This window comes from Anolis carolinensis, chromosome 1, assembly GCF_035594765.1.
Source record: "Anolis carolinensis isolate JA03-04 chromosome 1, rAnoCar3.1.pri, whole genome shotgun sequence".
NCBI classification, from domain to species: Eukaryota; Metazoa; Chordata; class Lepidosauria; order Squamata; family Dactyloidae; genus Anolis; species Anolis carolinensis.
Window position 1 is genome coordinate 274,716,486 of NC_085841.1, and position 24,930 is coordinate 274,741,415.

The 24,930-nt window shown below is 41.2% G+C and overlaps 2 protein-coding genes across 15 annotated transcripts in view; one reads left to right on the forward strand and one right to left on the reverse strand.

Moving 5' to 3' along the window:
- Positions 1-24,930, reverse strand: part of sbf2 (SET binding factor 2) — a 339,926-nt gene that overhangs the window by 77,467 nt on the left and 237,529 nt on the right. The gene's annotated exons all lie outside the window — the stretch shown is intronic.
- LOC134298557 (uncharacterized) lies at positions 6,706-11,972 on the forward strand. The gene is made up of 2 exons (XM_062979189.1): positions 6,706-8,462; positions 11,691-11,972. Exons 1-2 carry the CDS (start codon positions 6,915-6,917, stop codon positions 11,730-11,732), a joined length of 1,590 nt encoding a protein of 529 aa, XP_062835259.1. The 5' UTR covers positions 6,706-6,914; the 3' UTR covers positions 11,733-11,972.

Sequence of the window (24,930 nt, forward strand, 5' to 3'; positions counted from 1 at the left end):
TATCATAAGAGGTCAGAGAAATGTCGATGATTAAAGACCATTCATGATATGTATAGGCATACATTAACTGAGTGCAACTGGGGACAAAATGTATTTTAATATGTCAAATTTAGCATAGAAAATACAAAAGGAAGCTGAGTAGACATATGTTCATTGAAAATAAATAAAAATACAGAACAGGAGAAAACTTACATTCATGCACATTTAAAAAAAAACAAAAAACCTGAGCCCTTTAGAATGTCAAGCACATTATAACATTCAGTACAACATCTATTTATATATTTGTGTATGTTATTCAGATGAAGGTATAAGAAAGATGATTATCATTACAAAACATGCTCCATAATGAAATTGTCACTATACTTTTAGCAATTTCCTATTTTATTTTTTACAAAATCTCGATTGTCTTACTATATATTGATTTTCTTAGAACATATTAACCAGCATAATAATGCAGTACTTTTGCTTCCATTGAAGTATCCCTGAAATAATAACATTGTTTTCAAATTTGTTTCAAGGAAAAGTCTAATTAAGGCTTAATTTTTAAAATATATTTAGTTTATAGTAAATAAAAGAAAAGAGTGGATGAATGGGTAGAAAGGACACAACAAAAACACGGAGATAAATGCAAAATAATCAAGAGCAGCCAATTCTCCTCCCCCTTTTAAAACAAGAAAAATATCTTCAAGATGAGAAGATGTATTGAAAATTATATCCCTAATGAATTTTGGTGTGCTGAATCTAGAACTATTAAAAAGATGAGCAAAATTAACTATGTGGGCTAGAAAATATACTCATTACCTTATAATATGTGAAATTATCTATGATCTCAACAATGAAAAAACAAAAGGAAAGCTATGCCTGAATATTCCAGGGTAGTAAATAATAATAATAATAATAATAATAATAATAATAATAATAATAATAATAATAATACATCTTTATTTGTACCCCACCACCATCTCCCCGAAGGGACTTGGGGAGGCTCACAAAAGGCCTCCAAGTGCTGCATATAAACAGCAATACACCAAGTATAAATACAATGACCTAAGTAGAAGCAAAAACGCATAAAAATCCGACTAATAAAATTGTAAGAGTTTAAAATTATAAAAATTCCTAAAGCACAGTCTTCTTCTTCTTTATTCATTCAGTTGTTTCTGACTCTTCGTGACCTCATGGACCAGTCCACGCCAAAGCTCCCTGTCGGCTGCTGCTGCCCCCAGGTCAAGCCAGTCACTTCAAGGATACCATCCATCCATCTCGCCTTTGGTCGGCCTCTCTTCCTTTTTCCTTCCATTTTCCCCAGCATCATGATATTTTCCAAGCTTTTCTGTCTTCTCATGATGTGGCCAAAATACTTCATCTTTGCCTCTAAAATCCTTCCCTCCAGTGAGCAGCCAGGCATTATTTCCTGGAAGATAGACTGTTTGGATCTTCTTGCGGTCGAAGGCACTCTCAGGATTTTCCTCAAGCACCAAAGTTCAAAAGCATCTATCTTCCTTCACTCAGCCTTCTTTATGGTCGAGCTCTCACATCCATAGGTTATTATGGGGAATACCATTGCTTTCACTATGCGGATCTTCGTTGCCAGTGTGATGTCTCTACTCTTCACTATTTTATCAAGGTTGGCCATTGCTCTCTTCCCAAGAAGTACACGTCTTCTTATTTCCTGGCTGCAGTCTGCATCTGCAGTGATCTTCGCGCCTAGAAATATAAAGTCTATCACTGCCTCCACATTTTCTCCCTCCATTTGCCAGTTATCAATCAGTCTGGTTGCCATAATCTTAGTTTTCTTGATGTTTAACTGCAACCCAGCTTTTGCACTTTCTTCTTTCATCTTGGTGCTAAGGCTCCTCAGTTCCTCCTCACTTTCAGCCATCAGAGTGGTATCATCTGCATATCTAAGGTTGTTAATGTTTCTTCCAGCAATTTTAACTCCAGCCTTGGATTCGTCAAGCCCCGCACATCGCATGATGTGTTCTGCGTACAAGTTTAATAGGTAGGGTGAAAGTATGCAGCCCTGCCGTACTCCTTTCCCAATCTTGAACCAGTCTGTTGTTCTGTGGTCTGTTCTTACTGTGGCTACTTGGTCTTTATACAGATTTCTCAGGAGACAGACAAGGTGATGTGGTATCCCCATACCACCAAGAACATGCCACAATGTATTATGGTCCACACAGTTAAAGGCACAGTAGAACCTGCGAATAAGTTGGCTTTCTGTCATAACAATCTAGTGCGGAGCAGAACAATCCGTGGCTCATCAAGCTGACCACAGATTACACAGGATCAAAGGCTTGCTTGAAGAGCCATGTTTTTATACTTATCCAAAAGGCTTGAAGAGTGGGGGCTAACCTAATTTCTTTAGGGAGGGTATTCCAGAGCTGGGGAGCCACCACTGTGAAGGCCCTTTCCTCTTGTCCCCGCCAACTGTACTTGAGACGGTGGTGGGACTGAGTGAAGGGCCTCCCCAGCAGATCTCAATGCCTGCACGGGTTCGTAGAAGGAGATGTGGTCTCGAAGGTAGATCAGACCTTTATAGGTAATCATCTGCACTTTGAATTGGGCCCGCAAACTTGTCAAAAGCCAGTGGAGCTGCTTTAAAATCTGCACAGAATCTGACAGAACTTGTATGTAGTAAGTTACTGATTACTGTTATAGTATAGTTTTTTATGTGGCTGCTCAGAAGTCAGCCTAAGTTCAGTGACATTTATTCTCAAGTAAGTGCTATGATAAAATGCTCTGGTCTGGGCAAATTGTCTCATCAAATTATTTTGAACATCATTTATAGGTCCTGCCAGTTTCTCTATATTTTTGACATAATAAGTCAACAACACACTAACATTTATTCACAAGTATATCATTACTCTTTGTTTAACTATCTTATTTTGAATAAAAAAGGCATCTTTAACCAGCAGGACCAGCAGCACCATCAAGACATTGTACCTCAGCATGTATATAAGGTAACTATAGAAAGAAAAACGGTTCAGGCCCAGGTTACTTGAAGGACCACATCTCCTCTTACAGACCTACTCAGACACTGCAGTCGACGGAGGAGGCCCTACATTTTGTCCCACCCCCATCTCAAGTGTGGCTGGTAGGAGTGAGAGAAAGGGCCTTCTTCACGATCACCCCTCACCTCTTGAATGCCCTCTCTAAAGAGATAAAAATGGCCCCTTCCCTCCTCTTCTTCAAAAAACCTACTTGTGCACTTTAGCATAAGGAAGGAGGAGGACCAGGGAATGACAGTCAGATACTTTGCCTTGATCATAAATATCTGAGGTTTTGATCCACAGTCAGTGTGAACTTTCTCTCATCTTCCAGCTGGTTCATGGGGTGCCTGTACAGGCACTCTGAAGTGGTCCAGATTTCTTAAATCCACATCTTGACCCAGATTAATTGGCTGTGTGGAAGTAGTCTACGGGCAAGTAAACAGCAGCTGCTTCCAGAATCCCTTACTAGGAATGTATGAACAGAATTAACAGATAAGCCTCCAAAATTGGCTACAAATTACAATATTTAGCCACCGAATGCAAATCATAATAAAAGTGGAGGCTAATGAAAGGAAAAGTCATCTCTGGGTGTATTTTGGAAGAAACTTTCAAGTAGTCTCTAGAAATTGTTCAAAATGTTTTGCGTAGTTATGCAAAGCTTACCGACTTGGTTGTTTCAGTTCCAACAATAAAGTTTTGAATGCAAAATTCACTGAAACTTGAAATGTTCTGTGTGTGGTGTATGAACCAATTCTTTCTGTTATTTCTGCTACAAAATTTAATATTTAAAAAATTATGCTCAGGAACACATCTACTTCATTACCTGAGATATAACTGTATATCTGAAGCCTGCATGCCCTTTTTGACTTAGAAAATCTAATCTAAATATTACCATGATGGATTAATCTTTAGTCCTTCTCTGGGTAAATTTTGGGATTTCATTGCTTTAAACTCTGTGCTTGGAACTTACCTCTTTTTCCTTGCTTCCCCTCCCCCCCCCAAACCCAGGACAGTAGACATTTAGCGATCTATGTAACAGGAGGGCAATAGGAGGGATTACTCCACCTCATTAATGTTTTCTGTTGAAAATACTCTATAATTTGGGAATGACTGAGGGCCCTTCCACACAGCCATATGACCCAGAATATCAAGGCAGATATTTCACAATATCTGCTTTGAACTAGGTTATTTGAATCCACACTACCATATAATACAGTTCAATTTGGATTTTATACAGCTGTGTGGAAGGGGCAAGAGTAGTAATTAAGGCATGTGATTAAAATAAAAACCTCTCAAGTCTAAGTTAATTTACTTGTCACCCAAATGTTACTTTGCATAAAAAGGTGGCTTGACATAAGCATCTAATTCATAACTTGATTAACGTCACATCTAGTTTGACCTTAAATTGGGTGACAGTTGCATCAATTGCTTTTGAAATCTGTTTTCAGTTGTTAGAAGGAATTTTTCTGTTTGTACATGCAACTGTGATAATTATCATTGGAAAAATGGTTACTGTCAACAACAAAGAAAACACAGCAATGAAAATAATAAAAAATAATATTGACAAGAGAAATGTTTGGTCTGACTTTCATTTTGAGGCTGTAAGTACGAAGTAAACTCATTGTATTTTTGTTATTTTTATTTGTGTCAATACCAGCCATACTTATTTTTCATAAATTAAAATAGTTATATGAAAGCTTTAAATTCTAAAGTTTACAGCATCTAATTTTCAGGATCCCAGAAACTTCTAATTTTCATATCTATTTTATTAAGGAATTTATATATCTCAGTTCTTGGCTGTGGCATCAAAATTAGAGGAAGGAACTTCAACAATCTAAAAACAGGAAGAAAATAAAGATTTTAACAATACTGAAGAAAATCAAGGCAGAAAGTGAAAATATAGCTTTCCAGCTGAACATTAAGAAAACAAAAGAAATGATTACAGATGATTTACTTGTCTTTGAAGTAGGCAAGATACTGAAATAGTTCAAGGATTTCCATAACTTGGCATAACCATTAAACAGAATGGAGACTGCAGTCAACAAATAAAATAAGACAAGGAATTGAAAGGGCAGCTATAAAATATCCTGAAATGTAATAAATATATATCTGAACATTAAAGTCTTCAAGATTGAAAGAAAGCAGCGGAGGATATAATGACTTGGAGAGTTTCTTATTCATAGGGTTGCCATAAGTCAAACTTGACTTGAAGGCAGTAAATATAAAACAAAAAGATTACTACCCACTGACCATATTAATACTGTAGTTTTACAAACTGCTTCTTTAATATAATCTTCCATTAATTTTAACTCCACAATTAAATACAAGTTGACTGTATTTTATTTGGGACACCAAAATCCAAAACTGTCAGTGTGTGGCTGAGAGAGTGATACCTTTGCTTTTTGATGGTTAGTGTGGACAAAATTATTAAAACTATTGTATAAAATTATCTTCGGGGTATGTGAAGAAACATACATGAATTTTGGGATCCATCTCCAACATATCTCATTGTGCACATGTATGAAAATACAGGTACTCCTAAATCCAAAATAATCCAAAACATGTTGATCCCAAGCATTTTGGATAAGAGATACTCAACCTGTAATTCCATAATTTACATTTAAGAATTTTACTAACGGTGGTGAAGTTTTTATATTTTATTGTTTTTTACCGATTAGCATACATATGTAGATAGTAGAATGCATTATTCGTATTATTCCCTACACTAAGAATTTAGGATGTCATGAAGTAAAAGCCCAATAAAATAAATAAAATAACCTAAAACTAATGGCTAGTTACAGCTATAGTAAATCAAATGGATTAATGTAATTAATACAAGTGGTCTAAATATTCCAAAGGCACCAGATCCTAACTCATCTTGGAAGATAAACTGGATCAACCCTAGTACTAATTTAATAGAAGACTTATACACATAAGGAGCCTCGGTGGCGAAGTGTGTTAAAGCACTGAGCTGCTGAACTTGCAGACCGAAAGGTCCCAGGTTCAAACCCCGGGAGCAACGTGAGCAGCCGCTGTTCGCTCCAGCTTCTGCCAACCTAGCAGTTCGAAAACATGCCAATGTGAGTAGATCAATAGGTACCGCTCCAGCGGGAAGGTAACGGCGCACCATGCAGTCATGCCGGCCACATGACCTTGGAGGTGTCTACGGACAACGCCGGCTCTTCGGCTTAGAAATGGAGATGAGTACCAACCCCCAGAGTCAGACATGACTGGACTTAACATCAGGGGAGACCTTTACCTTATACACATATACAAATGCTTACTTATCATTCAGCAATTGATGGACCAACAATTAGGTTTATGCTGATCAAACAGAATTGTTTATATTCTGTATATATTTCAACTCCAAATATATAATTTCTGAAATTTTAATTTCTCTCTCTCTCTCTAGCACACACACACACACTGGGTTTATGCCATTATGGTCACACTAACCCACATGCGAGGTTCAAATTTTATCTTCCCATAAAAGCATTCAATTATGTATTTTCTACTAACCTGTCAATTGTGCAGTTATTTCTAGCAACTACCAAAAAGGGATATGGAGGAATATAGTGCACTATAACTGACTAGGAATCAGATCAACGGCTACCAAACTTCATTAATTCATCAAAAGTTGTTTCCTCATTGAATGGTGCAAAATGCCCATAGAACAAATCACAATATACTATTTACCATAGTATTTACCATCAGAACCCTGCTACTAGAGCCTGGATGTGGCTCTGAGTTTCAGGGTCACTGACATTGATAAGACACCTGCGTCCCAGGACTCGGAGGAGAAACGGCTGATGGACTTGGCGGGGAATTTGCGCGGGGTTTTACTGAGCGGGAAGAGACTGTTCAAATGAGGGGGAGGGTATATAAAGGAGGGTTGGCCGGAGCCTCCCATTCTTGGCTTTTCTGATGTTCATGTTTCCTACAGTAAAAGTTCCTGGTGATACCACAAAGAGTCTCGTGTGTTCATTCAGGAGCGGCTGTGGTGAGCTGACACTAAGCCAAGAATACGGACGCCATCCCGCTGTAGCGGTGAGGTGTAGCATGCAAGTGGAGGATGAAGAGCTCTTGGGCGCCGGAGGAGGAAGGTCGGAAAGGGCCACTCCCGAGACGGACGCTGAGTTCCACCAGCTGGCGGCCCTGGCGTCATCCACCGCTTATGCCCAGCCAAATGAGGTAACCCAGAGGCGCGGAGTGGTACGGGGAGATAGCACCGGAGGAGAGGAAGGTTCACCTTCCCCAGGCCCGCAAAAGATGGTGTTTCTGGAGGAGAGGATGTCGGCGATGGAGACCACCCTGGCAGTGATGTCGAGGGCGATGGAGCGCCTGGCGGTTTTGGCGGAGCCGGAGCGAGGAAGGGAACTCCGGGCTAGCTCAATGTGGGACGTGAGCATGGGAAGCGGCCAGGGCTTTGCAGACCTCCCAGCACCGAAGGGAAGGGAAATGCGAAAGGAGCCCGGTGCCCGGCCCAAGATCCAAACGAGCCTGACGCGGGTGGAGGAGAGTGACGACGAAGGGGAAAAGCCTCCGAGAATCCCGGCTACGCTCCCAACTGAGACCCTGGTGCCCCTGGCGAATGCCGGGCGTGGCACAGGACAAAGGGAAGCAGCAGCGGGGCCCACTGGCCCGCGAGGGGGCTTGCGACGGGCGGAGGATTGGGGATTGCCACCACAGGGACCCCTACCGAGACGAGAGGAACTAAGGATCGAGTTTGGGGGAGAGTCCTCTGAACTGGATTTTTTCCTGACCACGGTGAGGGGCTATATGGAGGACAATGCCCACACTTTCAGAACGGAATCCAGCCGGGTACGGGCCATTGGTGCGGTGTTGAAGAGGGGAGCGGCCAGCTGGTACGTTCAACTACACGCGCGGCGCGACCCATGTCTGGGGTCACTCCGACGCTTTATGGGGGCCCTGGAGACCCGTTTCCGAGATCCACTGGAGCAGATCCGGGCGAGGGAGGAGTTGAAGACCGTCTCCCAGGGGCAGAGGTCGGTATCTGAGTATGCGGAGGAGTTCCAATGCCTCGCTGAAAAGGTGCCGGAATGGTCTGCAGTGACAAAGATAGAACTCTTCAAAGAGGGGCTCAGGCGGGAGATCCTCTCCTGGGCGGTGCATCGTGATGAGCCTGACACACTGCGCGGATGGATTCAGCTGGCGGGGCGCGTCGAGACATCGCTGGCCCAGGCGAGGAGGCACCGAGGAGGGCTACAGCAGCGGCCGCAGATGAAAGAGGGGAGCCGGAAGGAGGGATCAACCCCAGCCGGGAGGAGAACGGAGCCGACAGGGAACGTGAGCACCAGCAGGAGGGGCTGCTTCGTGTGCGGCCGTTTGGGCCACAGGGCTGCCGAGTGCTGGCAGAGAAAAGGGGAAGGCGGAGGCCCGCCCAAACCAAGAGCCGTGGCAGGGAAACGCGCCGAGGAAGAACCACCGATGAGGCACCACTCGGGGGGGTTGGTAAGTCAGGACAAAGCCATGATAGTGGTCCCCATTCAGCTGGAAAGTGGCAGCAAACAAGCAACCTGCAAAGCATTTGTGGATTGTGGATGTTCCAGGAACATCATCTCCCCTGAATTAGCCGAGGGATTGGGATGCGAAAGAACGAACCTAGAATCCCCAATAGCTTTTTCGCAGTTGGACGGATCCACAGCATCGGGATCATTAGCTAAGTACAGTGCCGAAGATGTAAAGTGTAAGATAGGGAGTTGGGAAGGAAAGGTGTCATTTGTGATATCACAAATAGCCAGCTATAATGTTATACTAGGCATGCCATGGCTGGGGCAGGCCAACCCGCAAATCAACTGGGAGGATAAGAGCATGATCTTCAGGATGAAGTTGGAAGGAGGGAGCCAGGAAGTGGAAAGGGAGCCGGGGAAAAGGGGGGAGGAAGACTCTATCAGGATAGCAGAACTGGCAGATAAATTACCCCCAGAGTATCGGGATTTTGTGGACGTATTTGATGAGAAGGAAGCAGACAGTTTCCCACCGAAGCGGAGAGTTGAAGTGAAGATAGAGCTAGTCCCAGGAGCAGAGCTTCCTAAGGCAAAAATATACCCAATGTCGGCTAGGGAAAAGGAGGAACTGAGAAAATACATTGATAAAAACCTAGCGAGGGGTTTCATAGAGCCTTCAAATTCCCCTCTAGGGGCGCCTGTGTTGTTCAGGCGCAAAAAGGACCAAACGCTGAGGCTCTGCATTGACTACAGGGGCCTGAATGCAATCAGTTCTGGAAATAAATACCCCCTACCTTTAGTGAAGGACTTGATCGCCCAGTTATCGGAGGGACAGATATTCACTAAATTGGACTTAATTGAAGCATACCATAAATTGCAGATTAAACCAGAGGACAGGTGGAAGACGGCCTTCTCCTGTGCATTCGGATTATTCAATTATCGTGTGCTCCCTTTCGGTTTGTGCGGCGGAGGCGCCGCGTTCATGCAATTAATCAACGAAGTGTTGCATCCATTGTTGTACAAGGGAGTCTTTGTTTTTTTAGATGACATATTGTTAGTATCTCGGACTAAGGAGCAACACATAGAACTAGTCAGGGAAGTCCTGCAAAAGTTGAGAGAAGCAAAACTGTATGCGAAGCTTGCCAAGTGCGAGTTCAATAAAGACCAGATAGACTTTCTGGGGTATAGGATTTCCTCCCAGGGAGTGGCGATGGACCCTGCGAAGGTAGAAGACGTGAGGGGGTGGGAAGCCCCCAAAACACGGAAGCAGCTGCAATCCTTCCTAGGGTTCGCAAACTTCTATAGAACATTTATCAAGGACTTTGCGCGCCTCACTTTGCCATTAACGGATTTGTTAAAGACTAAAGGTAGGGGAGAAACAGCCAAAGTGAAGGCCCCAGGGGCCAAACTGACCTGGACAATAGAATGCCAGGAAGCTTTCGAAGCCCTTAAAAAGCGTTTTACGGAGGAGCCTGTCCTACAGCACCCTGATATGTCTAAAGCCTTTGTATTACATTGCGATGCGTCAGACCGGGCATATGGGGCAGTTCTGCTACAGAAAGACGAGGGGGGGAACCTGAAGCCATGTGGCTATCTGTCAAAAAAGTTTAGCGATACAGAAAAAAACTGGCCGATTTGGGAGAGAGAAGCCTTAGCGATTCTAAAAGCACTAGAGTGCTGGAGACACTTCCTGGAAGGAAGTGGAACACCGTTTGAGGTGTGGACTGACCATAGAAATTTACAGTATCTAAGATCCCCTCGTAAACTATCAGCGAAGCAAATTAGATGGGCCCAATATTTCAGCCGTTTTGATTTCAGACTCAGATTCTTCCAGGGGAAACATAATATACTCGCTGACGCTCTCTCTCGGATGCCTCAGCACGGGGGAGGAATTCAGGAATCTGAAGGGAGTATTTTTCTTGATAAGCAATGGGGCCTGGCAGTACTAACTCGAGCACAAGCGGCCAAAGAAAACGAACGTACTGCCATTTCCACGGGGGGAGGAGAAATATGGGAGGAAGAGTTGAAGCGAGCGTATGGAATGGACAAATGGTTACAAACAAACAAAGAAAAGGGAGAATTGTGTGGGGATTTGGTGTTTGTAAATAAGAAATTGTATATTCCTGAATGTTTAAGACGAGAAATGTTAAGGAAGTACCATGATAACAAGGGTGCGGGTCATCTAGGCCCCACCAGGACTATTAAACTGTTGGCCAAACAATGCTGGTGGCCCGGAATGAGGAAAGACGCCAGGGGGTACGTCACGCAGTGTGAATTATGCGCAGAGGGAAAAACACCACCGGGGAAGCCCCAGGGGCTATTGCAGAAGGTGGTGGAGCCCATGAGGCCATGGGAATGCGTAGCCATGGATTTTGTAGGCGAACTACCCCCCAGCAGAGGCCACAGATACATTTGGACAATATTGGACTTATTCTCAAAACAGGCACACTTTGTGGCTCTGCCAAAACTTCCTTCAGCTGAAAAACTTGCTGATTTGTATGTGAAGCACGTATATCGCCTACATGGGTGTCCCGACAAGATAATTAGTGACCGGGGAGTCCAATTTACTGCAAAATTTTGGGGAAAATTCTTACAGCTGTTAGGAGCAGAAAGGAACCTGAGCTCGGCCTTTCATCCCGCGACCAACGGGGGGGTCGAACGTACCCAACAGACACTGTGCCAATTCTTAAGGATGTACACCAATTATAGACAGGATGATTGGGCGGACCTTCTACCGTTTGCTGAGATGGCTTTTAACGGGGCCGTACATTCGGCCACAGGTCGTGCCCCATTCGAAATAGTATACGGACAGGAGGTGGCACCTTTCCCCAGGCTACCCGAGTGGAAGGAAGGGGAGGGCCAGACCGACGAGGAATGGCCGGCCAAAATCAAGCAAGGGTGGCAAACCGTGGTAGAGGCATTGCGGGAAACACAAAAGAAGTACAAGCTCTTTGCGGATCGTAGGCGCCGAGAGGGGGACAAATTGGGCGAAGGAGATCTGGTTTGGCTGAGCACAAAAAACCTGAAATTGGGGTTCCCATCCAAGAAATTGGCTCCACGCTATATAGGGCCATTCAGGGTAGCAAAAAGAATAAACGAAGTGACCTATGAGCTGAGGCTACCAAAGGACCTAGGAAAGGTACACCCGGTATTCCATTGCAGCCTGTTAAAAAAGTATAAAGGAACTCTGGACAGCGGAGAACAATAGTTGTGTTTAATCTTTTCCTTCCAGGACGAAGGGGAGGAGGACGCCATGTCAGAACCCTGCTACTAGAGCCTGGATGTGGCTCTGAGTTTCAGGGTCACTGACATTGATAAGACACCTGCGTCCCAGGACTCGGAGGAGAAACGGCTGATGGACTTGGCGGGGAATTTGCGCGGGGTTTTACTGAGCGGGAAGAGACTGTTCAAATGAGGGGGAGGGTATATAAAGGAGGGTTGGCCGGAGCCTCCCATTCTTGGCTTTTCTGATGTTCATGTTTCCTACAGTAAAAGTTCCTGGTGATACCACAAAGAGTCTCGTGTGTTCATTCAGGAGCGGCTGTGGTGAGCTGACACATTCTCACATATAAGTCTAGAAAACTTTAGTAAAATCAACCCCAAAATCCCGTGGCAACTTTTCCACTAGTTAATGTAATTATTTAACAAAAAGGAGCCATACTCCCCTCTGAGCAGAGGTGCACAAGGCAATAGTTTTGCACGTCCTATGAGAACTGAAAGAAGTCCAGACTCCTTCACTGACTCTGCTGTGGTAAATGCCTGGGTAAAGAAATGGTAGTACAGTCAAAATGTCTGGCCCCCTAAGGCAACATTGGTGTTTTCCCCTCTACAAATAATGACCCTCAACATATCTATAGGTCATATAAAATTTGCAATTTGGCCCCAAAACCTGTCCTTGACTTATACTTGAGCCTGTGCTGTAAACAGTATCTATTTTTAGCTATTATCAAGTTCAAATGAAGTATAGTAACATAAATGTGTACATTGTGTATGGCTAGGTAAAGGTATAAATTTTCCCTGACATTAAGTCTAGTCGTGTCCGACTCCGGCGGTTGGTGCTGACCTCCATTTCACCTCCTAGATCATGTGGCCAGCATGACTGCATGGAGTGCCATCACCTTTCCCCAGAAGCGGTACCAACTGATCTACTCACATTTGCATGTTTTGGAACTGCTAGGTTGGCAGAAGCTGGGGTTAACAGTCTGAGCTCACTTTGCTTCCTGGATTCGAACCACCAACCTTTTGGTTAGCAAGTTCAGCAGCTCAGCGGTTTAACCCGCTACGCCACCTAGGCTCCTGCATATGGCTAGTCCATAGCTAATTTTATCCTTCAAGAAATGGTTCACCGTGAAACACATGTTAATGCATATAAATGCTTAAGGATGAAACAGAGTCCTGGATGCATTTTTCATTAGTCAGACTTGGAAACAGTTACCACTATTAAAATCAAAAACAAATTTTACCTAGATTTACCCTCAATAGTGTTACAGATTTTTAACAATGAAAAACATCTGTCTTGGGCAACTCTGTATACTGTATTTTCAGACCTAGCAGAAGCCAAATTCCATGATGACATTTCAACACACATTTATTACCCACAAGGTTTTGTAGTATCATAGAATCATAGAGTTGGAAGAGACCTCATGGGCCATCCAGTCCAACCCAATGCCAAGAAGCAGGAAAATTGCATTCAAAATTACATTTGTAGCTCTTCCCTACCTCTCTCACATGCTGCACTGAAGTACCATAGCCTTTTTCATCATTACACATAAGTATTGTTACGATACCATAATACAGCAGAACACTAATGAGCCAAAAGAGCCTAGTTTTTAATTTTCCCATCCCCAGACACTGATAAATACAAGAATGGCATTCCCTATGCTCCAGCACATCTGAATTTCTTTAGCAAGAATGCCATGCATGTTTCTCAAAAGTGTCATGAGGCCCATAGCAATAAAGTTCAGCATACTCGGTCTGTAATCTTTTCTAAAGGAAATGGTTGGGATGCCAAGATGTCTTTTGACTTTTATTTCACAGCAGGATTTAATTCGCTTCAACTCTCTCCAAACCTTAAACTCCACCATCTGCAATATACTAACCCACACTTGAATCTGTACAAGTATTGTATAAATGTTTTTTAAATTAAACAATGTGATACTTTACAACACATGACAAATTAGGAAGATCAATTGATATCAAACACAGGAAATTTAAGGGGAAACTCATTTTCAACTGATCTGTACTAGACATCGAACTCCCGTGGCTCAGAAAACACTCCTGCAATTACTGCAAATATTGTGTAGCCCTTTTAGAAACAGGCTATGGAATGCAAGTTAATGAAATTAAGCACTGATGGAAATATCTGTAAAATATCTGCAGCATACCAATAAAGTTGAGTTGTCAGCAAATCAGATTGCAAAACAACAGACATGTACTTTCCATTCACAGGCAGATCTTAGTAATATTTTAGGAAGTCAAATAATTTTCAGAAGCACATATAGGTATTCTAGTATTTTCTACCTAATGCATTTGTTTATTACCTCATAGGCTTCCTACAAAAGGATATAGAAACAAAAGTAGAAGCAAACCTTTTTTTTTTTTGCTTCAGGACATGTTTATTTTGCCCAATGTCTAAATGAAATCATATTATTACCAATTCTCCTTTGCTGCAAATGGACCAAATTTTTTGGTGTTTACTTTTTTATAAATCTTTGTCTATTTGGGTGCACAAAGGAGAGATGGAAGGTAATTCAATTATACACAATAGCTAGCTAGCTAGTCAATCAGCACCATACACAACCCTCTTAAAGAAATGAAGCGGGGTGGCTGTTTTATTTCATAATAATCATAGTTGTTGACATTGCCTTCGGATCAATGACGAAAAACAAGCTACGTGTGCCTAAAGCAGTGATCTCAACCTGTGGGTCCCCAGGTATTTTGGCCTACAACTCTCAGAAATCCCAGCCAGTTTACCAGCTGTTAGGATTTCTGGGAGTCGAAGGTCAAAACATCTCGGGACTCACAGGTTGAGAACCACTGGTCTAAAGTGTAGCAAATGTGCCTTTACTACTAAAACCATGTTAGGGTTTTTGATGTGTGCGTTCAGAAGCGCTTTACCACTGCCTTCCTCTGAAGTTGAATGTATGTGACTTGTCAAAGGTTACCCTCTATTAATCTATACAATTAATGGACAATAGTAGAGGGGGAGAAGAGTTAACAATATAAACCTACAATTGTTCAATTGTCATAGTGCCTTTCTATGTGTTGCACTTTTGTGCACTCTTTCAGAAATACTGACTAGCATTTGCCAAAATATTAGGTGAAAGCCACAATATCTTGCAAATGAGATATTGTGGATAGCAAGTGCCATTTGCGAAGATAATAATACTAAAGTGGAACATAGTAAAATATTATATCTGAACAGATAGGTTGAGACGTATTGGGATCTTGCCCCTCCCCCAAAATCTTGACCATTTTTAGGTAAGGTAAAGTTTTTCCTCTGACATTAAGTCTAGTCTGGGGGTTGGTACTCGTCTCCATTTTTAAGCCAAAGAGCCGGTGTTGTCTGTAGACACTTCCAAGGTCATGTGGCCAGCATGACTGCATGGAGCACTGTTACCTTCCCGCTGGAGTGCAACCTACTGATCTACTCACATTTGCATGTTTTCGAATTGCTAGGTTGGCAGAAGCTAGGGCTAACAGTGGGAGCTCACCCTGCTCTGCAATTTGAACTGCCAACCTGTCATTCAGCAAGTTCAGCAGCTCAACGGTTTAATCTGCTGCGCCACCAGGAGACCATTTTTACCATCCAGAATTTGAAGCACTGTATTTTAAAGTGTATTATTGCCTCAAACTGCATTAAAATAGATCAAAGCCTTCTTTTAGATAAATGCTTCAGAATCTTCCTTCAATATGCAGGCATCAGAAAGACATAGCATGTCTGTTCTGCCAATCTTTCATGTTATCCAACTCTGAGATCTTACATGAGTAGAAGTCCTGCAAAAAATAATATCCATATACTGGAAGGGGGGAAAAGGTCAGAGAAAGAAAAAAATGTGAACAGTGCTATCCAGACTGAAAACCATGCATTGATGTATCTCTTTCTTTATTACAGTCCATGACTAGCACAAAGTGGGGCACAAATTCCTTGGGAAGGGGAAATTTAGTTCCCTATTAAGGAGCTATAAAAGAACAGCTTAGAAAACAGTTTGAAATCACAGTTTAAAAACACAGATTAATGTAATAGGTATGGAACCGAGGGGATGGGGCCATTGATAGGAGGGGTCAAAGCACTGGGGAGGGACACTAAAGGGGACGGGAGGGGTGCATTACAAGTCTAGTAGCATTTCAGCTGTAACAAGTTGCTCTAGCTACAGTCCCCACTGGGTGTTCTTTGTGGGGTTGATCATCATCTGTCTAATTTTAATTGCTGCAACACAAAACTTAGCAACACTGTAAGTTATTGCAAAGCTAGAGTCCAAGAGCAGCAGTGTGGAGTAATATTTTTCAGTGCGTCCTCGATATTTTAGAAGCCACAGTGTAATGAGATTAGTTCTAAGGTCTCTGTAGACCATGCATTGCAATTAATTCAGAACACTGTAATCTTCAATTAGGGCAATGGTTGAACTGATATTAATTCAAACAACTACTAGTCTATGAACTGGAAATGAGTATCACAATACCATGAAACTTTGTTTTACCTACTGTACTGGTTTCCAAACTTTTCAGTTTATTTGGATTTCTACACAGATTAAATACTTTTGGTGCTTCAGAGTTATCTCTGTATACAATCTGGAAGAAAACTTCATCTGGTCTCCAAATGATTAAAGAGGTTTTTTTTTTTCTTTAATTGTGAAAGGCTTACTTGACCTATTTGTTAGTTTTGGACAAAAACATATTGAATATCTCTTTATTTTTGTTGCACGAAACCTATTCTTTCTACATAATTTTTCCTCTAGTACCACATTTTCTGTTAAAGTAATGCTAAGGCACACCTACTTTGTTAATTGTGGCATATCTCTATTCCCCACAGCAATAACACAGTAATAATGTATGAGTGTATATGCCTTCAAGTCAGTGGTAAGCTTATGGCAACCCCAAATATTTCATCGTATTTTCTTAAGCAAGGAATACACAGATATAGTTTTGCCAGTTCTTTCCTCAGAAATATAGCCTACAGCACCTGATATTTACTGACAGCCTTCCATCTAAGTACTAACCAGAGCTGACCTTACTTAGCTTCCAAGAACAAAACAAATGTCAAAACGCAAAAACTGAGCACAGGCATTAAGGAAAACTTAAATAAATGAGAACTTGCAGGCATTTGAACTTTTTGCTTAGTGGCTGCTCTAAATCATCAAAGCCATTTGTAATGTGCCCTTTGGTTAAATTAGTTTACTCTCCAAATGACTTTACAGTTTTACAGGCCCAAGAAAAAACTCAAGTTTAAACAAATGACAGGAATGCAAGACCCACAGCCCATGGGACAAACAGAATCAGATGAGCAAACATTGGCATTTCTCTGTTTAAATTACTTCTTTTAAAATTGTCAACTCACACCTGACTCATTAAAGAATAATTTCTCTGGTTATTCTTTATACCAAATACTGTCTGGAAACTACTTCGCCATCCATTCCACCAAAAATATTAACATGACCACCATTTCCCTTATTGCATACATCTCTGTAATTTATTTTGGCAAACATAATCCCTTTTCTATCACAGTAAACAAAAGTGTATTTTAGAGAACTTAGTGCATGGGCAGGCTCGTATTGGTATATAAGATTTTTCAAATGGTTTGGACTCAAGCAGGGTATGGTTTTAAATGTTATAACCAGCACTTTAAAACGGATCAGAAGCCAGCACAGCTTTTTCAATAATCTGTCCAAGTCAGCAACTTAAGCTTCCAAACAGCTTCCAAATGCTGCCCCATGTAAAGGGCATTACAGTAATCCAAACTGAATTTATATAAGGCATGTCTCACCATAGCTGGATCTGACATCTCAAGGGACAGACACAGTTGGCACATCAGTTTTGACTGAATAAATGCCCTCATCCACTCCAGAGAGGAAGCTCAGAAGGATATAATAATTGTCACCACACACTCAAAATATTAAGAATATTAGACACTGCCCAGTTGTTATCTAATGTAGTCTGGATTCAGGGAGGGTCTTTTAAAGAAACTGATTCTGACTACATTGGATAGCTACAGTCTCTAATACACATCAGAATCTTGCCCCAAAACGGCATCCTCTAGTGCAGTGTTTCTCAAACTGTGCTCCTCCAGGTGTTTTGGATCTCAGCTCCCAGAAACCCCAGCCAGCTTACCAGCTGTTAAGAATTGTGAGAGTTGAAGTCTAAAACATCTGGAGGAGCACAGGGGCTCCCTGATGTTTTTGGCCTACAACTCCCAGAAATCCCAGCCAGTTTACCAGCTGTTAGGATTTCTGGGAGCTGAAGGCCAAAAACATCTGGGGACCCTAGGTTGAGAACCAATGCTCTACTGGATTGCTATTTTGGTGACCCCCCCCCCCCAATATAAATTATGGTAGAAACACTAAGAATTGATAATATAAAATATAATATTAGGGGGCTAAGTAGGGACACTGATTTTAACTTAAACATACCTTTTACTCGTAGATTCAAGACCTGAAAAATGCATGTCATATTCTTTTTACACAAGAATACTAGTTTTATAGCTTTCCTATCATATATCACAGGTGACTGATATTTTAAGGTACTGTCACATAAATAATTTCTTATGTTTTAAAACTCTATACAAAGAATACATTTCATTATTCATTGGCATTTTAGGAATATCTGGAAGGAGAAGACAAGCTTGACCTCTAAAAATAATCCCTGTAAAGAAAACATATCTTTCTTGATTAACATTCCATGTCTTTGGTTGCTGCTTCAAGTGCAAGTGAAATGAATAAAACACGCGTATGTGTATGTGTGTGTGTGTGTGTGTATATATTCAGTTCAGGGCTTGTTTTAAACACTCAGAAGAAGTTATGTCTTGCTTTTTTACCCACTGCAATGCTGGCAAATAAATACATAATAATTATATATTCACATCTCCTCCATTCATTACTATTCAAATTTATGTGATATAAGAAGAAGACTTGGATTTTATCATTCAATATGTCTTACATGTTTGTATGTTTTTCATCTTTCTTTAACACATGATGTTGATATTTTCCCATTGTTGCACGGCATCTCCATTGCTATTGGATCACATTTCTTCATTGACAGAAAAAAACCACGAAGAGCTCTAATATCACTGCTGCTCAACTATTATTTCAATGAGACTATAGCAGCAGGCCAAAAATTATTTGCAGCCATAGCTAATGCTAAGAAAGACCAGTGGATAGAGTTGCTTGAGAATCTTGATATGTCCAAGCCTGGCAATTGTTGAAATTCTTGGATAGTGACCTTCTAGTCAACTGAGAACATGCAAACATAACTCCAGACCAGACTGCACACCAGCTAATTCCGAATGGGAAAACCAACCGCAGAAGAGTAAAGGCAAAAATCAACAGGGCGCCAGAACTTGAAACCCACCAGTTGTCATCTCCCCCAAATCTGAAAGAACTCAGAGAAGCTATTAAGCAATGCAAAATTGGTAAAGCACCTGGTTTAGATGACCTGATGATGGAGCAAATCAAACACTTGGGCCCCAAAGCTGAAATCTGGGTTTTGAAATTTTACAGTCAATGCTTGGCACACAAACAGATTCCCAGACTATGGAGGAAAACTAAGATCATTGCCATTTTAAAACATGGTAAAGATACCTCCAATGCCAGGAACTAACAACCAATCTCTCTCCTATGCTATCTATATAAAGTATATGAGAGGAGGTTATAAAATCGATTAGTTTGTGTTATTGTAACCCAGCTTATTCCACAACAAGTAGGCTTCAGAACAGGGAAAACTGTACAGCCCAAATTCTTAATCTGACTGAGTATATCGAGGAAGGCTAAGAGAAAGGTTGCATTACGAGAACAGTTTTTGTGGACCTTACGGCAGCCTATGACATGGTGCAACATAGGAAACTGCTTCATAAAGCATACCATATCAACTGGGACTATGCTTTTACTAAAACTGTCCAGACCCTCCTAGAAAACCGCAGCTTCTATGTGGAGTTTCAAGGCAGGAAAAGTAGATGGAGGAGGCAAAAAAATTGTTTACCCCAAGGCAGCGTTCTTGCACCAACCTTATTTAATATTTTTTACTAACGATCAGCCACAACCACTATTCACAAAGAGCTTTATATATGCTGATGACTTTGGCCTAACAGCACAAGCAAAAGACTTTGAAACAGTTGAAATCCACCTTACTAATGCCTCGAAAGATCTCTCCAGCAACTATAAAGATAACCACTTGAAGCCTAACCCTGCCAAAACACAAGTGTGTGCTTTCCACCTACGGAACCATGAAGCCAATAGGAAATTGAAAGTTACCCCGGAAGGCCAAGAGCTTGAACACTGCTTCCATCCTAAATATCTTGGTGTCACCTTAGATCGAACACTAACATATAGGAAACACTGCATGAACACCAAGCACAAAGTAGCTGCCTGCAATAACTTCCTGCAGAAACTTACCGGCAGCGGATGGGGTGAAGACACAAAATTAATATGAACATCAGCTTATAAAATGCTCAGCCGGGGAGGTCCTAGACCTCACTAAACCACAAGCCTCAGAATTATGAAAGAGACAGCCACAGGATTTCAAATGGGATGAATACTCTTTGTCTACTCTTTTTTGGGGAGGTAAACAGATTATTATAGTTATGGTACATAACAGCACAACAAACCATAGCAGATATAGTCAGGTAACAATAATTTTGATGTATATGTGCATATCTACTTTAGTCAATCAACCAGTTAATTCTGACACTGAGTGCATATTAATATCAGTAACTTAACTAATAACATATAATCTTGTTATTTTTACATGTTATCAACTATTTACAGTCTAAGCTTTCTACTCATTTTTTAAAAAGTTCACCATAACTTTCAAACAACACACAATGTATTGCATACGACAGACCATACACGCACCCAAAACCCCTATCTCACACAAAATGAAACCTCTTCCCCGCACACATGCACCCTTCACCATGACTTCCGAAGATAGGCCTCCGGTGGCCTAGGAGATAAAAGCCATGTGACTTGAAGGTTGGGTTGCTGACCTGAAGGCTGCCAGGTTTGAATCCCACCCGGGGAGAGCGCGGATGAGCTCCCTCTATCAACTCCAGCTCCATGCTGAGGGGAAGTCATAGGGAGGAGGGAGCAAGCTTGTTTTCTGCTGCCCTGCAGACTAGGACATGGAACAATGGCTTCAAACTACAGGAAAGGAGATTCCACCTGAACATCAGGAAGAACTTCCTCACTGTGAGAGCTGTTCGACAGTGGAACTCTCTCCCCTGGGCTGTGGTGGAGGCTCCTTCTTTGGAGGCTTTGAAGCAGAGGCTGGATGGCCATCTGTCCGGGGTGCTTTGAATGAGATTTCCTGCTTCTTAGCGGGGGGTTGGATTGGATGGCCCGTGAGGTCTCTTCCAACTCTACTATTCTATGATTCTATGATTCTATGCGGGGACATGAGAGAAGCCTCCCACAAGGATGGTAAAACATCAAAAAACATCTGGGCGTCCCCTGGGCAACGTCCTTGCAGACAGCCAATTCTCTCACTCCAGAAGCAACTCCGGTTGCTCCTGACACGAAAAAAAACCCTATGAAGCCTTTAAGCCAATCTATCTATCCTTGTACATATTAATCCTAAATTCCTAATTGAGCTCCTCTATGTCACTGACTCTCCATTCAGATATGGCATGGCCAACTTCCATTTTTCCAAAAAGTCCTCATTACTTTAATTCCTATTATTATTGGTTAGTTTAACCATTAGCATATATTCCCACATTCTTTCCCTCCAGTCCTTTTTAGTTAAACTTTTTTCCCCTTTCCAGTCTTTGGCTATGGTTAATCTTGCCTTGGCAAAGCTATATTGATATATTTCTTGGTCCTTTTGATTATTGTTTTCTCTAAGTAAACATAATAGACACAATCCTGGGCTTATTAATATCTTATTATGTAGCATTTTATTTGTCTCCTTACGGTAGTTACCTTATCCCAAAATGCCTGTATGGTCACACAGGTCCACCACATATGGAAGAATGTCCCTTTCTGTTTCTTACACCTCCAGCAAATACCTTGTTGTTGTCTATTTTTGCCAATGTTACTGGGGTGATATAACATCTATAAAACATTTTATATTGATTCTCCCTAATTGAGCCAGATAGTGTAAATTTGAATTTTTTATTCCATAGGTATTTCCAGTTATCCAATTCTATTGGTCTACCTAGCTCTTTGGCCCAGGATATCATTACTGTCTTAATAAACTTTATTTTTATATCCCGCCCCATCTCCTCGAAGCGACTCGGGGCAGCTCACAACAGGGACAAGCCCGAAACAACGACACAACATATATGACAAAAACTTAAAACATTTCAATGATACACAAAATAAAATAATGGACAATACATTAAAATCCAAGCAGATAAAATCAGAGTAATTAAAAGCAAGCCAGCGGGGACAGGTTTCATAAAGTGCTGTATCATGGAAATGAGTAACAGTGATAAAGTGCCATACGCTTTTAAAACATAAAGAAGTATTCTGATGACAGCTCTATTGGGCCTTGACTCTGTTGTCCTTCATGTTGTAACTTAAAATGCATTTGTATAATCTGGAGATTAACCCTTTGATCCCTTTCTCCATATTTTTTCCAGTTCTGATTTTTTGGTTGCGAATCCCAATTTAGCTGAACTGAGAAATTCAGTTGTAGAGTGTTTGTGGTTTACCTGGGTTGTAACACTATGCATGAATTCCCATCCCATTTCTTCACTGGTGCTGATAGTATGTTTAAAAATACTGATCCAAATCATATTTATTCAAATTCTTGAATAATATCATGATAATGAAGGGAATAGATGGAGGAATAACAAAAACCCTTCATCGATACTCGAACATGGGCATTTGAACAGATAGATTTTTGTCCAATACATTAGATATATTTTGGCACTTCTGCTTTTTCTAGGTCATAAAGATGAGCCAAAAATGATAGAATTATGTTTCACGAAAATATGTATGTACTTGTGGATTGAAAACAATCAATAGTAAAGATTTTAAAGACTTTTAAGAGACAGAAAACATTGCATGTGTAATTGTTCTAAATTCGTGGAATTCCATGTATTTCTATGTTTAAAAAAAAACTGTCAGATGTCTACTTTCACTCATTTATATAAAAAAGCCCTTCCAACAATCAACAAAAACTTTGTTCTTAAGGCATTTATATTTTTGTTTACTATGCTTTCTGTAGCTAGCATTGATTTAACCCCCAGTTAATGACAAAGAATGGGAATATACTAACACATGACAAGGCATGGCAATATGATATATAAGCACATCTCAGTTGAAATGGCGCATGAGGTATGTCAAATTTTTCATTCAACAAGTCTTCCTGCCACACATATCCACAAAACAGTTTTATTGCTTGAAATATTCTGCCTATTTGACATTTGATTTATAAGCAGTATAAACCGAAACTTCATTTATCGTCTCCCAAAGCAATCAAAATCACTGTTAACATTCAGATTAAATCCACGGAGGCCAATCCATCTATTTTGTTTTTATTTGAAATCTTGTATTTTACTTTGCTTGCTTAAGATACCCAGGATGGTAACAAAACTAATTTTTTAAAATACAATATATTGTGTAAATTTACAAAAGTGAAAATAATGAAAAGGAGAGCAAAGCTTTACAAATGACAGGACAATAAATTGCAGATTACACAAATTGCTGCAGAATGCAGATATTTATATTAACATATGCCTTCTGAGAGAAAAAGGTCTCTAACATTTGCTGAAAGGCCAGAAGGGAGTAAAACAATTAGGCTTTTGGGAAAAGAGGCTTTCCAAGTATACACACATTTTGGGCACAGGAGACATGGAGTAAAGCTCCAATGCTGATGAGTGGAGTGACTGGGCAATCTATTACTGAAGACAATAGTCTGAAGCTAGGCCAATTGGGTCTTAAAAACCAAGGTTCCTTTATTTGATCACATTTCCTAATATTCTTTGAATTTTACATATAATGTGTCACAATATTTCTTGAAACTTACCTGTGACCATGGTCCAGAACCATCTTAACCCAATTTACCTCAAAAGCGTGTTGTGAGAATAACATGGGAGCAATTCCATATACTACTAGCTGTGCCCTGCCACACGTTGCTGTGGCAAAGTCTGGTGATATGGGAAATAAAGTATTGAGGAATTGATGGTACAGTAGAGTCTCGCTTATTCAAGCTCTGCTTATCCAAGGTTCTGTATTATCCAAGGAAGTTTGCCTTTTAGTAGTCAATGTTTTTGTAGTCAATTTTTCAATAAATTGCTAAATTTCGGTGCTAAATTCATAAATACAGTAATTATTACATAACGTTATCATGTACTGAACTGCTTTTTCTATCAATTTGTTGTAAAGCATGATGTTTTGGTGCTTAATTTGTAAAATCATAACACAATTTGATGTTTAATACGCTTTTCCTTAATCCCTCCTTATTATCCAACATTTTCGCTTACCCAAAGTTCTGCCGGCCTGTTTATTTTGGGTAAGTGAGACTCTACTGTAGTTGGTATATGTTATTTCCTAAAGCTTGTGAATATACAGTATTTCTGGTTGTTCCTTTTTTTTTTTTTTGGTCTGTTGGAGGGAAGTATGAATGTTGCAATTAGCCGGAATGATTAGCATGTAATGGTCTTTCAGCTTCAAAGCCTGGCTGATTCCTGCCTGGGGGAATCCTTTGTTGGGAGGTGTTAGCTGGCCCTGATTGTTTCCTGCCTTGTAGCTTTGAAGCCTGGCTGATTCCTGCCTGGGGGAATCCTTTGTTAGGAGGTGTTAGCTGGCCATGATTGTTTCCTGTCTGCAATTCACCTGTTTTCAAAGTGTTGTTCTTTACGCGTTGCTGTGGAGAAGTCTCGTGTGTGGAAAATAAAGTAATGAAGTGGTGGTATTAGCCAGTGGCAAAGTGTGTAAAAGCACTGAGCTGCTGAACTTGCAGACCGAAAGGTCCCAGGTTCAAACCCTGGGAGCGGCGTGAGCAGCCGCTGTTAGCTCCAGCTTCTGCCAAAACATGCCAATGTGAGTAGATCAATAGGTACCGCTCCAGCGGGAAGGTAACGGCACACCATGCAGTCATGCCGGCCACATGACCTTGGAGGTGTCTACGGACAACGCCGGCTCTTTGGCTTAGAAATGGAGATGAGCATCAACCCCCAGAGTCAGACAAGACTGGACTTAACATCAGGAGAAACCTTTACCCTTTACCTATGCTTGTATATACTGTATGTACAAAATGAATAAGATTGTGTGTGAACTACAGTTCACTCACTGGTGAACCCCCAGAAAGTCCATCAGCAC